General features: G+C 46.0%; 2 protein-coding genes across 2 annotated transcripts in view; one reads left to right on the top strand and one right to left on the bottom strand.

Moving 5' to 3' along the window:
• The window catches only part of LOC128845445 (kinetochore protein NDC80 homolog), an 81,467-nt gene extending 74,392 nt beyond the window's left edge, over positions 1–7,075 (bottom strand). Inside the window, exon 1 of the mRNA XM_054044181.1 lies at positions 6,975–7,075. The gene's annotated coding sequence lies outside the window, so the exon portion shown is untranslated. The remainder of the gene's footprint in view (positions 1–6,974) is intronic.
• A 47-nt stretch (positions 7,076–7,122) lies between these two features.
• On the top strand, positions 7,123–12,663 carry TAF13 (TATA-box binding protein associated factor 13). The gene is made up of 4 exons (XM_054044167.1): positions 7,123–7,230; positions 8,547–8,628; positions 10,557–10,654; positions 11,887–12,663. The coding sequence occupies exons 1-4, from the start codon at positions 7,204–7,206 to the stop codon at positions 12,055–12,057; spliced, it is 378 nt and encodes a 125-aa protein (XP_053900142.1). The 5' UTR covers positions 7,123–7,203; the 3' UTR covers positions 12,058–12,663.
• Positions 12,664–14,358: the final 1,695 nt, after the last annotated feature.

Genomic DNA, 14,358 nt, shown 5'->3' with positions numbered 1-14,358 from the left:
AAGTTTACCTGAAAACAGCTCACAGTAGTGTGCTTGTCTTTAGCACTCAGATGCCCAACTCCCAATGGGGTCTAAACCCAGATAAATCCATTTTACCCTGCATAAAGCTTATGCAGGGCAAACTCATAAATTGTTCGCCCTCTATAACACTGATAGAGAGATATGCACAGCTGTTTGCTCCCCCAGGTATTAATACATACTCTGAGTAAATTACTAAATAGAAAGTGATTTTATTAAATACAGACAGTAGGATTTAAGTGGTTCAAAGTAGTAACAGACAGAACAAAGTAAGTCACCAAGCAAAATAAAATAAAATGTGCAGATCTATGCCTAATCAAACTGAATACAGATAATTTCCTCACCAGTTCCAGAGTGCTCCCTTTTACAGGCTAATCTCCTTTTAGCCTGGGTCCAGCAATCACTCACACCCCCTGTAGTTACTGTCCTTTGCTTCAGTCTCCTTCAAGTATCCTGGGGGGGGGTGGAGAGGCTCCTTCTTTAGCCAGCTGAAGACAAAATGGAGGGGTCTCCCACAGGTTTAAATAGACTCGCTCTTGTGGGTGGAGACCCCCCTCCTCCCTCCTATGCAAAGTCCAGCTCCAAGATGGAGTTTTGGAGTCACTTGGGCAAGTCACATGCCCCTGCATGACTCAGTCTTTGCAGGCCGACGCCATTGTCCACATGGCATCTTGCATGTCTCCAGGAAGACTTCTCATGTGGATTGGAGCATTCCAAGATGCATTGTTCCCCAAGTGTCTCCTGATCAGGTACTTAACCTGGCGCATTCCTTCCTAAAGAAGCTGACCAAATGCCTCACAAAGCTTACTTAGAAATCAAGCAAGCATACAGCCCATATTCTTAACCTCGAGTAGAAAATGATATATATGTACAAATTGGATGAATAGATATAGTAGACCATAACCTTTACGGAGATATGTTACATGGCACAGGCAGCGCAAAACATATTCCAGCTATGTCACCCATACATTTATAAGCACCCCCTCCCCATAAAGCCTTATGGGGTACACTGTCACAGGGGTCATGGGAGGGGGTGGTCAGAGGATGAGGAGCAGAGGGCGGGTGGATAGGGGGTGGGAGTCCCAGGGAGTCTGTCGGGGGCGAGGGTGTGGATAGGGGTCGGGACAGTCAGCGGACAGGGGGGCTGGATAGGGGGCAGGGGTCCCAGAAGGGGGCGGTCAGGGGACAAGGAGCAGGGGGGCATTGGATGGGTCGGGAATTCTGAGGGGGGCAGTCAGGGGGCAGGAAGTGGGAGGGGGAAGAGGCCAGGCTGTTTGGGGAGGCACAGCCTTCCCTACCCAGCCCTCCATACAGTTGCGCAACCCTGATGTGGCCCTCGGGCCAAAAAGTTTGCCCACCCCTGCTTTAGACTGTAATACGAGATGTTGAAAATTGTGATCCCCCGGTAGCCTTTTATGACCCTCCTGGTTGAGAGAAACATGGCTCTCTATTGGTCTCCTTTCCAAGCTGCTGTAAATAGCCCTAGACTCCAACCTTTCCTCCTATGGAAGAGCTACCCCACTCCTCAATCTCCTAAACACACCTGTTGCCCTTCTCCATTTCTGACGTGTCCTTTTTGCGTGGAGGTGGCCAGAGCTGGATACTGAATTCACGGTGATGAAGTACCTTGGGCTTGGAATTTCCCAGGAATCTAACGGAGTTTAGCACCCAACTTCCAGTGGATTGCAATGGGACATGGCCACCAAACTCCTCTGGGCTTCTTTGAAAGTCCCAGTCATCATGGAAGTGATGCTGTCATAATGATCTGTTGCTGTTTTAATATAGCCAGGGATTCATTCCCTTTTTTGCCCACCGCTGCGTGTTGAGCAGTCACCCTCACTGTATTGTGAACAAGACCGATTTTTTCCCCTTGAGACTACAGCTGTTGTAGATCAGAGCCCAGCTGTGTATAGCAGATTTCCTCTTTCAATGTACACTACCTTGCATGTGTCTATATTGGATTCCACCTGCCAGCCTGTTGCCCAGTTACCAATTTTGTCAGGCCTTTCTGGAGTTATTCATATGCCTTTATCTCCTTGATTAAGTCAATTTAATTTTTTCCAGGGCCAGTCTCTTGCTACTATTAAATAGTCTGGTTTTTCTCACTCTTTCTGGCTCTAGGTTATGTGAACTATCCATTCTTTGCACAAAAGCCACATCTCCCACAGCACCAGAGCGCTTAGGTCAGGGAGTCCCACCGGCTGCTTCTGCAGAAGGCAGCACTTTGCATTATGACTTGGGGGCTAACCACATCCGTCTGGGCCTCATACTGTGTTAGCCAGTGTGACGGGTTGGATCACAGAAACCCCCTTGGGAGCTGCCACCCGATGTGCAAAGACTACCCCTGCTCCTGTTTTCCCTGCCAGCTCAGGACTCCAGCACCCTGTCTTGCTGAGCCAGACACTCCCGTCTGGCTCCAGACACAGACCCAGGGTCTGAATCACCTGTCCCAAAGCTGCAAGTTTACCTGAAAACAGCTCGCAGTAGCGTGCTTGTCTTTAGCACTCAGATGCCCAACTCCCAATGGGGTCTAAACCCAGATAAATCCGTTTTACCCTGCATAAAGTTTATGCAGGGCAAACTCATAAATTGTTCGCCCTCTATAACACTGATAGAGAGATATGCACAGTTGTTTGCTCCCCCAGGTATTAATACATACTCTGAGTAAATTAGTAAATAGAAAGTGATTTTATTAAATACAGACAGTGGGATTTAAGTGGTTCAAAGTAGTAACAGACAGAACAAAGTAAGTCACAAGCAAAATAAAATAAAATGCGCAAATCTATGCCTAATCAAACTGAATACAGATAATCTCACCCTCAGAGATGCTTCAGTAAGTTTTTCTCAGACTGGACACCTTCCAGGCCTGGGCACAATTCTTTCCCCTGGTGCAGCTCTTGTTGCAGCTCAGGTGATAGCTAGGGGATTCTTCATGATGGCTTCTCTCTCTCTCTCTCTTCTCTTCCCCCCTTTATATATCTTTTGCATAAGGCGGGAACTCTTTGTCTCTCTGGGTTTCCACCCCCCCTCACTGGAAAAGCACCAGGTTAAAGATGGATTCCAATTCAGGTGACATGATCACATGTCACTGCAAGACTTCATTACTCACTTGCCAGCACACACATATACAGGAAGACTCACAGGTAAATACAGCCATCTGCAGACAATGGGAGTCATCAAGATTCCAAACCATCATTAATGGTCCACACTTTACACAATTACAATAGGCCCTCAGAGTTACATTTTATATTTCTAGTTTTAGATACAAGAGTGGTACATTTATACAAATCAGATGATCATACTCAGTAGATTATAAGCTTTGTAATGATACCTTACAAGAGACCTTTTGCATGAAGCATATCCCAGTTACGTTACATTCACTTATTACCGTATTTTCTCTAAAACCAGCTCAGTTACATTATATTGACTTCTTATCAAGTTTTTATAAAACCATATAGACTGCACAACGTCACAGCCAGCACAGGAACTTGTCCCCCCTCTGTAGTGCTAAATAGGAATGCTGCCCTGTAGCAGCATGATTGTTTAACCCAGGCCAGGACTTAGTCAAACCTTGTATGGTAAATTGTACAGCGCAGGCTCTCATCCTGACTCTGTGACCTAGAGAGCCAAGACGCTTGACTATTCGCATGTGAGTTAAGCATCTTTTTACTACACACAAGTCCTCTCTTTTCTCTGATGTGAAGAACATCACCAGTTTGGGGTGGAGTTTCTCCCTGCTCTTTTCCTCCATCACTAGTGGACTATGCACATTCCTTTCCTTGCAGTTCAGTGCCACTGTGCTGAAGCCATCTTCCTAGCAAGCAAGGGTGTTAGTACATTTAATTTTGCTCAATTCACTGTTACTTAGTGGATCAACCACATGGGCTTCCTAAACCAGCTCAGATGTTTCAGCGTCACAATAGGAGACATTGCCCTTGGTATGTTCCACAATGGAGCTGCTCCAAGAAACAGAGTGCGCGCGCGCGTGTGTGTGTGTATGTGTATATATATATATATATAAGAAATCCCTGGTGACTGATTATAAGCAGGTTAGTTCCAGCAGTGCAGGTAGGGCAAGTCCGGTCCGGCTCAGTCCACTGTACCAAGATATTTATAGATGGTATGGTCTTGTAGAAAGGAGGTCAAGTGGCGTGTCTACGGAAAAGTTGTAGTTTGCTGGTTATGATTATGCTGTCTGTATTGTGTATCATTTTTGCATTTGAAGTTATTAATATTGGCTATGTACTTGTATCTCAAGGTGTTTGATTCTAAGTAGCCTCAGTGAAGCATTTAGTCAGCTTCTTGAGAAAGGACTATTTTCAGTAAGTGCCCAATCAAGAAACACTTAACTGACAATGGACTTTGGGAGATGCCAATCCACATCTGAGCTTTCCTGGGAATGTTCAAACTAACATGTAAACAATGGTGTTGGCCTGCAAAAAGGTGAATCATTCATGGACATGTGACTTGCCCAGGTGGCTACAAACTCCATCTTGTTGCTGTGATTTTGCACAGGAGAACAAAGGGGTTTCCACCCACCCTTTTATTTTTCCATAAAAGGCCCTGGAAACCCCTCCATTTTGTCTTCAGGTAGCTCAAGAGATGGCCTCTCCACTCCCAAGAGATGCCTGAAAGAAACTGGAACAAAGGACAGTAAATACAGGGTATGAGTGATTGCTGGACCCAGATTAGGAAGGAGTCCAGTCTGTGAAAGAAGCTTATTGGAACATCTCTGAGGGTGAGATTTCATCTGTAATCAGTTTCTTAATGTATTAGGCTTAGACTTGCGTGTTTTCTTTAATTTTGCTTGGTAACTTACTTTGTTCTGTCTGTTATTACTTGGAACCACTTAAATCCTACTTTTTATACTTAATAAAATCACGTTTGCTTGTTAATTAATCTAGAGTAAGTAATTAATACCTGGGGGGAGCAAACTGCTGTGCATATCTCTGTCAGCATTACAGAGGGCGGACAATTTATGAGTTTATCCTATAAAAGCTTTATACAGAGTAAAACTGATTTATTTGGGGTTTGGATCCCATTGGAAGCTGGGTGTCTGGGTGCTAGAGACAGGAGCACTTCTTAAGTTGTTTTCAGTTAAATCTACAGCTTTGGGGCACATGGTTCAGATCCTCGGTCTGTGTTGGAGCAGACTGGCATGTCTGGCTCGACAAGGCAGGGTTCTGGTGGTCCAAATTGGCAGAGAAAACAGGCTCAGAGGTAGTCTCAGCACATCAGGTGACAGTCCCAAGTGGGTTTCTGTGATCGAACCTGTCACACCCACGTTCTGCTCCTTTCCCTGCTGCAGCGCCCGGGAGAGGGAACTGCAGCAGGAAGAGGAGTAGAACATGGGGCCACCAGGCAGCCCAACGCCCGCAGCTTCTCCGGTGCCGCTGTACTGCCCCCAGCCCTGTCCTTCGGCGGGGCTGCTGCTGTACACTGACAGACAGAGGAGATTCCTGAGTGGAAGGGCTAAGGCGAAAGAGCTGTGCTGGAGGAGCTGCGGGCATGGGGCCGCCCAGCAGCCCCACGTTCTACTTCTTTCGCCAGTGTAGCGGGAGGAGGACAGAGCCCCACGCAATGGAGGTGGATGATGGGGAGGGGATGGGGAGAGCGTGGGGGCCCTGGGATGGGGGTGGGGAGGAGTCACATGGAGGGTCACGTGAGGAGGTCACGTGCCCCATCATGCTGCCCCCTGTAAGAAATGGATTCCACTTGCACCACTGGTACAGCCAGGACTAGAACCCAGAATGGTCTCCAGGGAACATCACATTTGAAACTTCAGAGAGTTCAAATGTACACAATTTTTCAGAAAAAGTGTAAACCCCCCCCCCATCTTCCCATCACTCCTCTCAAAAAACCTTTAGCCCTCTTTATAAACCAGAAAGCAGCAGAAAGATGAATGAGCACAATTTTAAAAAGAAAATCCTTTGCCGGTCTCCTTTAAGAGTATGCTTTCTTTTGTAAATTGGCTTTAACTTTAAAATGAAGATACTACAGTCTACACATATACAGCGTGTTTCATCCTGAAGGATTCCAAAGGAGTCTACAAACTGCTGTAAATATGAGAAGTGTCTCAACCATTACTACAATGCAGCCATCTCTGAGGCTGAATACAGCAGCTGTACACAACTGCTCAGCAATTCAACCGTTTTAGGACAGAAAGTGAAGAATAGTAACATCACATCAAAATTGTGGGGTGGAATTTGGCTGGGTAAGATGTAGCGGCACAAACAGCGTTTTTGCCACCCCAAGCCGCGAAGCGGGGGGAAAAAATAAAGCCCTGAAGACCCCAGACATGCCGCCCCAAGCACCTGCTTCCTTTGCTGGTGCCTGGAACCGGCTCTGCCCTCAGTCCCGTGTCGCGGGGCAGAGAAGAAAAGTTCCTCTGGTCCCCTCTACTCCTTAGCAAGTGCCTGCTCCTTTTCCGGCCACCCAGCTCCCAGCACAGCGCACAAGTCACAGCACTCTTTCCCCGGAGACACACACCTGGGTAATGGCGCCAATGAAAATAAAGGGCCCAGCCCCAGCAGGGCAGGTGTCCCGCGGTAGCACCCAGCCCCCAGCCCAGGATGGGACAGGAGCCAGCGCACACTGCAATCGCCTCAGTGCAGTCGAGGGGTCGCGTTAAGAGTTTGGTCCCCATGTTCCCCTCCCCCGTTAAAGAGCAGAAGAAAAGCTCCGGGGTATCTAATCCGTGAAGGGCTGCACCCGGGGAGCCCCTGAACGGGGCGGGTCCCTCCCTAGAGCTGCTGGTGTCCATGGCAGAATCTCTCCCCTCCCGAGAACGGCTGCGGGGTGGGGTGGGGTGACTAGAGGGGATCTGTGTAGCTGGGTATTTATCCCCTCCAGCCTCTGGGCACCATACACGGCAGGGGCCCCAGCGCGGCGGGCAGGGCTCCGCTCCCCTCCCCTATTGCTGAACACACCAAGGCAATAGGACGATGGGTCCTTACCCCCGCACGGAGAGTGGAGGGGCCTGGCAGCCTGGGCTCCCCGCCCGCCTCAGGCAGGAGCAGCAGCGAGGCGAGGCGAACACACCTGGGCGCGGGGCGGGTCTGGCCAGAGCGGGCAGCGCGAGCAGGGAGGGGGCGGGGCTGGGCCTGGTGCCGTACAACAAGATGGCGCCGCCCACAGCCCAGCCGGAGGCGGCACTGGGAGAGGAAGTGAGGTGCCGCGGTGACTATGGCGGACGAGGAGGAGGACCCGCCGGTGAGTGAAGCTGCTAGGCCTGGGGGACCCGGTGCCGGGGAAATTACTTTGGGGATCACCGTGGTCCGGCCTTAAAGCCTGTGAGCTCCCGGGGGCCGCTGGCTGGGGCCGAGGAGCTTCTGAACCCCCTGGGCTGCAGGGGAGTCACAGGCGAGGCCAGGGTCCCCTTCGCCCGGGCTCAGCCCCGCACCGCGGCGCTGGGGTTTCCGCGGGCCCCGCAGGGAGATCGGCTCCCTCCGCCCCCGCTGCTGCTGCCGCGTCTGGCGGGGACACGGGGAGACCGTCTGCAGCAGCGCCGGGAGCATTTCTCTGTCTGGAAACCAACCTGGGGCCTTTTCCTGCTGCTTCCCTGTACTGGCCGCTGCCCCCACTCTCCAGCTCGTACCTTCCCCCATACACACTGACACACACACACAAAAAATGTGAAAAGTCACTGGCGTAGCAGGTCGCCCCCATTGCCCTGCCCGGGTAGGGCTACTGAGCAGGGAGCTGGAACAATATGTTTAGTGGGGGTGTTGAGAGACATTGAACCAAAGTGTAAATCCTGGGTATGATGGGAACCACTTCAAACCTGGGGTGTGCAGCCACACCCCTAGTTCCAGCACCTCTGCTACCTTTTGACATAGTCTGTTTTCTGCCACGAACTAGAAGCTCCTTTCCAGGCTGACTGTTACGAGTACAGAGATTGAGAGACAAGGTGGCTGAGGTAAATCCATCTTGCCAACTCCAAATGTTCAAAAATCATGGGTCATGCTCACCAAAAATCCTGAGATTGACTTTAAAATCATGAGATTATGTAAAAATACTAGATTTGGTATTCCTTATTTGCCTTCTGCTTTTTGAGCCTTTAGGGTGCACTGGGGTCATATTTTGAGGCTTTCTCCATAGCCACAAGGGCTAGAAACTTTATTTTTTCTTTAAGAATGAAGGTGGAAGTCATCACACATCCACTTGACTCCAGGAACTGGGGCTTTAAAGAAAACAATCCTTCTGATGAGTCGTGACACAATTATGAGTTGGCAACACTGGTTCTTGGACCAGCTTCTCTTGGTGAAAGAGACAAGCTTTTGAGTTTCATAGTGCTCTTGTTCAGATCTTAAGTACAAATAGTTCACATGCTCAAATGGAATTCATAATTAGACAGACATAAACCCCACACTGTAACACTGGGATGGCTTGGGGCTCTGTGGGTGTGGGGTGGCTTGGGAGACCCTTGTGGGAGGGCGGAGGGAAGGGGCTCGGGCTGTGACACCACCTGGGCCTGTCTGCTATGCTGCTGTGTCTGATTTCCCTCTCTGGTGTCTGCCTCACCCTAGTTTGAAGAGGACACTGAGGAAGCCGGAGGAGGAGGCCCAGATGGTGGGCAGGGCAAGAGGAAGAGGCTGTTCTCCAAAGAGTGTGAGTTGACATGTCTGTCTGTGTCTGGGTCGGTAAGGACCCTGACCTTAGGCTCTCTGAGAGTTGCATTTGCAGCATACCAGGGCATCCTTCACTCCTCTAGGGATTATAGTCTGTTAAATGAGGATGTAGCTGTAAATCAAAATAAGACAGTCAAGGTGACAGGCCCCAGATCTCTGTGGGAGTCTTGTTATGGAACTTGTAATACATCTCGGTGCAACTGCGAAGAAGGCAACAGGCTGTATTGCTGCCTAAATAAAGATTCACAATTTGGATTGTGTAGTTCAAGCACCCATAGCAGTGGTCCCCAACCTTCTTGTGGCCAGTAGCACATTCATGTTTTCAGAAGAGTGGGGTGGGCACCAACAATTTTTCAAGGCTTATTTTGTATTTGTACATTAAATAATACGAAAAACATCATATTTAATATTACATAATATATGAATCCAGAGAGAAGCCGCGAGGACAGAGAACACTGGCGCCCGCAGCCCCGGGGTACTTTGTCCCCAGAAGGCGCGGAACCCCGGCTTCTCTCACCTGCTGGGCACTAGACGGGCCCCACGCCTGCCGGGAACAGAGAACACCGCGCCCGCAGCCTGAGTTCTCTGTCCCAGTCAGGCATGGGGCTGCGGCTTCTCTCCCCTGCTGGGCACTAGGCGGGCGCACATAAATACCCCGGCGGGCGCCGTGGCATCTGCAGGCACTGCATTGGGGACCACTGACCCATAGCATACCACAAGGAATACGATCCCTCAACACGTTCACTTTGGAGACAGGCACCTAATGTTAAGTCCTGGTGACTGATCTATGATGATGATAATCATTGTTAGCTGAAAAATGAAGCCCTTTAAACCTGTTCAGAAAGCACTTTAACTACAAATCACTTTCATCACTGTTATAGAAACTGTTCTTGGGACACATAGAAACAGCCATCCTAGATCAGACCCAGGTCCATCTAATCCAGTATCCTGATCCTAGAGTTTGCTTTCAAGCATAGTTCCGGTAGTACTACATGTACTGTGTGGATTTCAAATGGTTGTTACTAATATGGTTTCTGTTGACAACCCATTGTGGTTAGGGATATAAAAGCTTAACCAGTTAATGGGTAAGCATTAGGCTTACCGATTAACCAACTTTAACCATTAGGCCAGGCTGGGCCCGGCCGGCCATAGCAGCGACTTCGGTTAACCAGTTAAACCATGTCAAGTATCAGAGGGGTAGCCGTGTTAGTCTGGATCTGTAAAAAAGCAACAGAGAGTTGTGTGGCACCTTTAAGACTAACAGATGTATTGGAGCATAAGCTTTCGTGGGTGAATACCCACTTTGTCAGATGCATGTAATGGAAATTTCCAGAGGCAGGTATAAATATGCAGGCAGGAATCAGTCTGGAGATAACTGATCAGGATTAAACAAAGACTGTGACTGGCTAGCCAACTACAAAAGCAGTTTCTCCTTCCTTGGTGTTCACACCTCAACTGCTAGCAGAGGGCCTCGCCCTTCCCTGATTGAACTAACCTCGTTATCTCCAGACTGATTCTTGCCGGCATATTTATACCTGCCTCTGGAAATTTCCTTTACGTGCGTCTGACGAAGTGGGCATTCACCCACGAAAGCTTATGCTCCAATACATCTGTTAGTCTTAAAGGTGCCACAGGACTCTCTGTTGCTTTTTACAGTTAAACCATATAATTGTAATTGTTTAACCAGTTAACTTTTTAAACCAATATTTACATCCCTAATGGTTATCTACCTATATAGTTCCATCCACATAGCATCTGCATGCTATTCTTACCATAATTCTATCATGTTTGGCGTGCACAGACTTGTAGACTTGAGTTTGTTTGAAGAACTTAGTACATGTGCTAAGTGTGCTGCATAGCTGGAACAAGGGAGCTCTTTCAGTCATTCCATGTTTTCTGTTTCCCCAGTAAGATGTATGATGTATGGGTTTGGAGATGACCAGAATCCCTACACAGAGTCAGTGGATATTCTTGAAGACCTGGTGATAGAGTTCATCACAGAGATGGTAGGTTCTATTAAGAAATCTGCTTAATTTGTTTCTGGACTGTAATGGCTAGAGAGAGCAGTGCATTTAAAAACAAATAACTCTTAGTTGAACAGCGGTTAGGAAAGCCCTTTCTGAAAAAAGATCAGTGGAAGGGAATGGGTTAGTTTTCTAAAGACGCTAAAAGTAGGCTTCTTTTTATTTTTCCCTAAAAAGATCTAAAAATAATAATAAAAAAAAAAAGACCGAAGTTTCAACTATTAATAAAGGTCTTAAACTATTCCAATAACTGGCTGATTAAACATCTGATTTGCATCCCAGCAGTCACTAACCCTTCATCCTTCCAAGGTTGATAATCTCTTGCATTCAACAGTGGGTATAGCATTTTTAGATGATACTTTTAAAGGGGGGAAAAAAATGCCCTGCAGGCTCTGTGTGGACATTGGATCCCATTTCTATTGTTAGAGAAGATTTGCCTTGTTGCCCTTAGCCAGGGATTCATGAACTCCATTTTTTAACAGAGCTGTGTGTTTCCTCCTCCTGGGGTACAGGAGTCTTATATACCGTACTACCTAATTTCTTCTCACTAACTGCAACTCCCAATACTCGTCTCTGTACATCATTTTGCAGGTTAGGCCTGTCCTCCGGTGCACTTGCTGCTACTCTGATTTTGGTGTCATCAGCAAGTTAGACAACAATTCACCACACACACACACACCACACACACACAAAATGAAGGCACAAAGCAGCTGTGCAGGGTGCAGACATAGGCTTGGTTTGTGAATTTTATATATTATGTTTGTGACTTTTTTTATGACAAAGCACCTTAAAACGAAGCGCTTATATGTGAGTTGCCAGGAAATAAGATTTCCAGATTTTATTTATTTGAGTTTTGGAGTGGGGTGCTTACTGACTGGCACAATAGATCCTGGTCCATGAACCTTGCTCATAGCTGCTATGGTATTGCAAATAGTAAATAACTGGTAGGAAACATTGCTGCTTAAAAGACTGTTTTTTACTAGTGTGAAAGGTAGTTCATGGACCACCTAGAAAGGCTTTTCTCACCATAGTTTAGCTAGGATGGTGACTTTCAATCTCTGAAACTATTGGTTTCCTCTTCAAAAGTGCAAAGCCTAGCTTGTTAGAACTAAAGTGCAAGGGTACCATTTAAAAATAGTGTGTAAGGTAACTTACAAGAGGGAAAAGGGAGAATAAATTTCAGTGAAATCATTTACATTTTTTTTTTTAAACAGACACACAAGGCAATGTCAATTGGACGGCAGGGTCGTGTACAGGTTGAGGATATTGTCTTTTTGATCCGCAAGGACCCACGGAAGTTTGCTAGAGTAAAAGACCTGTTGACTATGAATGAAGAACTGAAACGAGCCAGGAAGGCTTTTGACGAAGCAAACTATGGATCTTGATGCTTTTGTATTGTGCAGAGATGGTAAACATTATGGTTACATGTTATCCCTATACACTTTTGAGCATTTTTTGTTCAATACTGAGAAATTAACCCCTACTGCTTTGGGTTTGGGTTTGTGTGTGTGTGTGTGTGTTTGGGGGGGGGGGGGGGAGGGGGTTGGATCTCAGTGCTGGAGTGTCTAAAGCTGCATTTACTGGTTAGAATTGTCAGACAAGCCTGTAAATGTATCTTAATGTTTTGTATATTTTTAATGCTCTTTCATGCTATTTTAAGAAAAGGCGGGGGAGTTCAAACTAGAAGTGCTCTAGAAGTTCATGCTTGTTTGTAGCAACTTTTGTTTTGAGCTATGTACCAGATGACTTGAAAGCTAAATGTGCACATTTGCCAAGCATCTGTTTTCAGTTCTCATTCGATTCAGATACCCTTCATCTGATCCACCTTAGGTGGATTTCAAAGGAATAATTGAAAAGTTAGTGCCTGAACATCATTGTGCTTGGAGAGATTTATACAGTGTAGTTAGCCCAGGTATTGAAACTTTTTTGCTTCTCTGTGTCTTCTCTTTATAAGGGGGTATTTATGAACAATAAAATGTTTCAACAGTTCACTCCTCTTGCTTTGTCTGCGATGTTAAATATATTCAGGCACGTGAGAATATTTCCACATAAGGAACAAGAATTTATTTGCATGTCCAGTAGTCTTAGGCCCACAATGGGATCTTAATCTAATATATGTTTTCATATAAATGTCTTTGCTTTTTTTGTGCGCGCTGCCAGATATTAGTGAGGATGTTGACTTTTTAGATTTAGCTTCAGTTAGCTGTGACTCTAGGCTCACCTTCCCTAGATTTAACTGCACTCTAATACATTATATGGAAAGACAAGACTGGGTTTTCAGGCATCTATTAACCAAGAGAAGGAGGCAGCTAGGGATGAATAAACAGCAGGTTCCAGTTTCCTTCTGGCATAATAGATAAAGCTTAATGATTCTGTTCAGTCAGAAATAATTTTAATTGAATAGTTTTGTACTGCTGGAAGATGCAGCTGCTGTGGTATTTCACAGCTGGTTTAATGTTTGAAACATTACACTAGTGTCTTTAAAATCTAGGTTTAAATTCCACCAGTTGACTTACCTTTCATCCTTAAGACACACATTGTTCCATATATTTTAGTTTGAGTGGGTCTCCTGCAGAAGACCATAAAAAGAAGTCTTGCCTGTTTTGGTAGGAACCACTACAAAGCCCATGGTGCTCCTTTTGAAACAGCAGGCATGACCATATTTATCCCTCAACCCACTGGTTCTCAACCTTGCCAGACTACAGTACCCCTTTCAAGAGTCTGATTTGGCTTGTGGATGGCACGTTTCACCTCACTTAAACTACTTGCTTACAAAATCAGATATAAAAATACAAAAGTGGCACAACACACTTTGCTTACTTATTTACCGTATAATTATAAATCAATTGGAATATAAATATTGCATTTCAGTGTAGTCTATAGAGCAGTACAAACCAGTCATTGTCTGTATGAAATTTTAGTTTGTACTGATTTCACTAGTACTTTTTATGTAGCTGATTATAAAATTAGGCAAATATCTCTAGCTGATGAGTTTTTATAGCCCCTGGAAGACCTCTGCATACCTCCTGGACTCCTGGTTGGGAACCACTACTCTAACCCACTGGTGACAACATTTGTGATTTGTATATTGATAGCTTGTAAGTGCTGTTGAATCTTCTAAAAGAAAGGTGTTAAAAGTGTGAATTATAGGACTATTACATGGCTTCCCCCTGAAATTCTCCCAGCAATCAAACCACTAAGAAATAGACGATTTCTAAGATTGGCCTGCTGTAGTATGCTGCAGGACTACTCAAGCCTATTGCCTGAACCTAGCATTTAACCTTGTAAATAACAGCCTACAGGACTCTTGTAGAAATTAATTTATTTGTATGCAAAGAAAACAAGATCACAAAACTTGTGTGGGGAAAACCTTTATGCATGGTTCAGGAGTTGAGTAGTTATTCTGAAAGCCAGGTATCATTAAATAGAAATCTATAGAACAAAGATATGCATGACTCTTCCCCCTTCCCAATCATCATCAGTCTTTAGATTTACTGTAATATGACTTAATTTGAATACTTACCACCAGTGGGGGTGGTGCTGTATAAAATGTAAAGTATACAATGTGTCTATGCTGAAGTGTTTACAGGAGAAGTGAGGTAGGATACTTAAAGGTAGCCTAGAGGATGGAAGAGCAAAGTTCCCCCCCATCTTATATCTTTCTTGTGGACACTATTGTAAAGATT

Source organism: Malaclemys terrapin, chromosome 1, assembly GCF_027887155.1.
Source record: "Malaclemys terrapin pileata isolate rMalTer1 chromosome 1, rMalTer1.hap1, whole genome shotgun sequence".
In the NCBI taxonomy this organism is placed as follows: domain Eukaryota; kingdom Metazoa; phylum Chordata; order Testudines; family Emydidae; genus Malaclemys; species Malaclemys terrapin.
This window is presented reverse-complemented; position numbering and strand designations above follow the sequence as displayed.

What these genes read in the sequence shown, in the direction of transcription:
- TAF13 (XM_054044167.1), top strand. Translation starts at nt 7,204, where the DNA reads ATGGCGGACGAGGAGGAGGACCCGCCG. An exon ending in GAGGCTGTTCTCCAAAGAGT is followed by an intron (nt 8,629 to 10,556) that starts GTGAGTTGACAT and finishes CTGTTTCCCCAG; the next exon opens with TAAGATGTATGATGTATGGG. An exon ending in TAGAGTTCATCACAGAGATG is followed by an intron (nt 10,655 to 11,886) that starts GTAGGTTCTATT and finishes TTTTTTAAACAG; the next exon opens with ACACACAAGGCAATGTCAAT.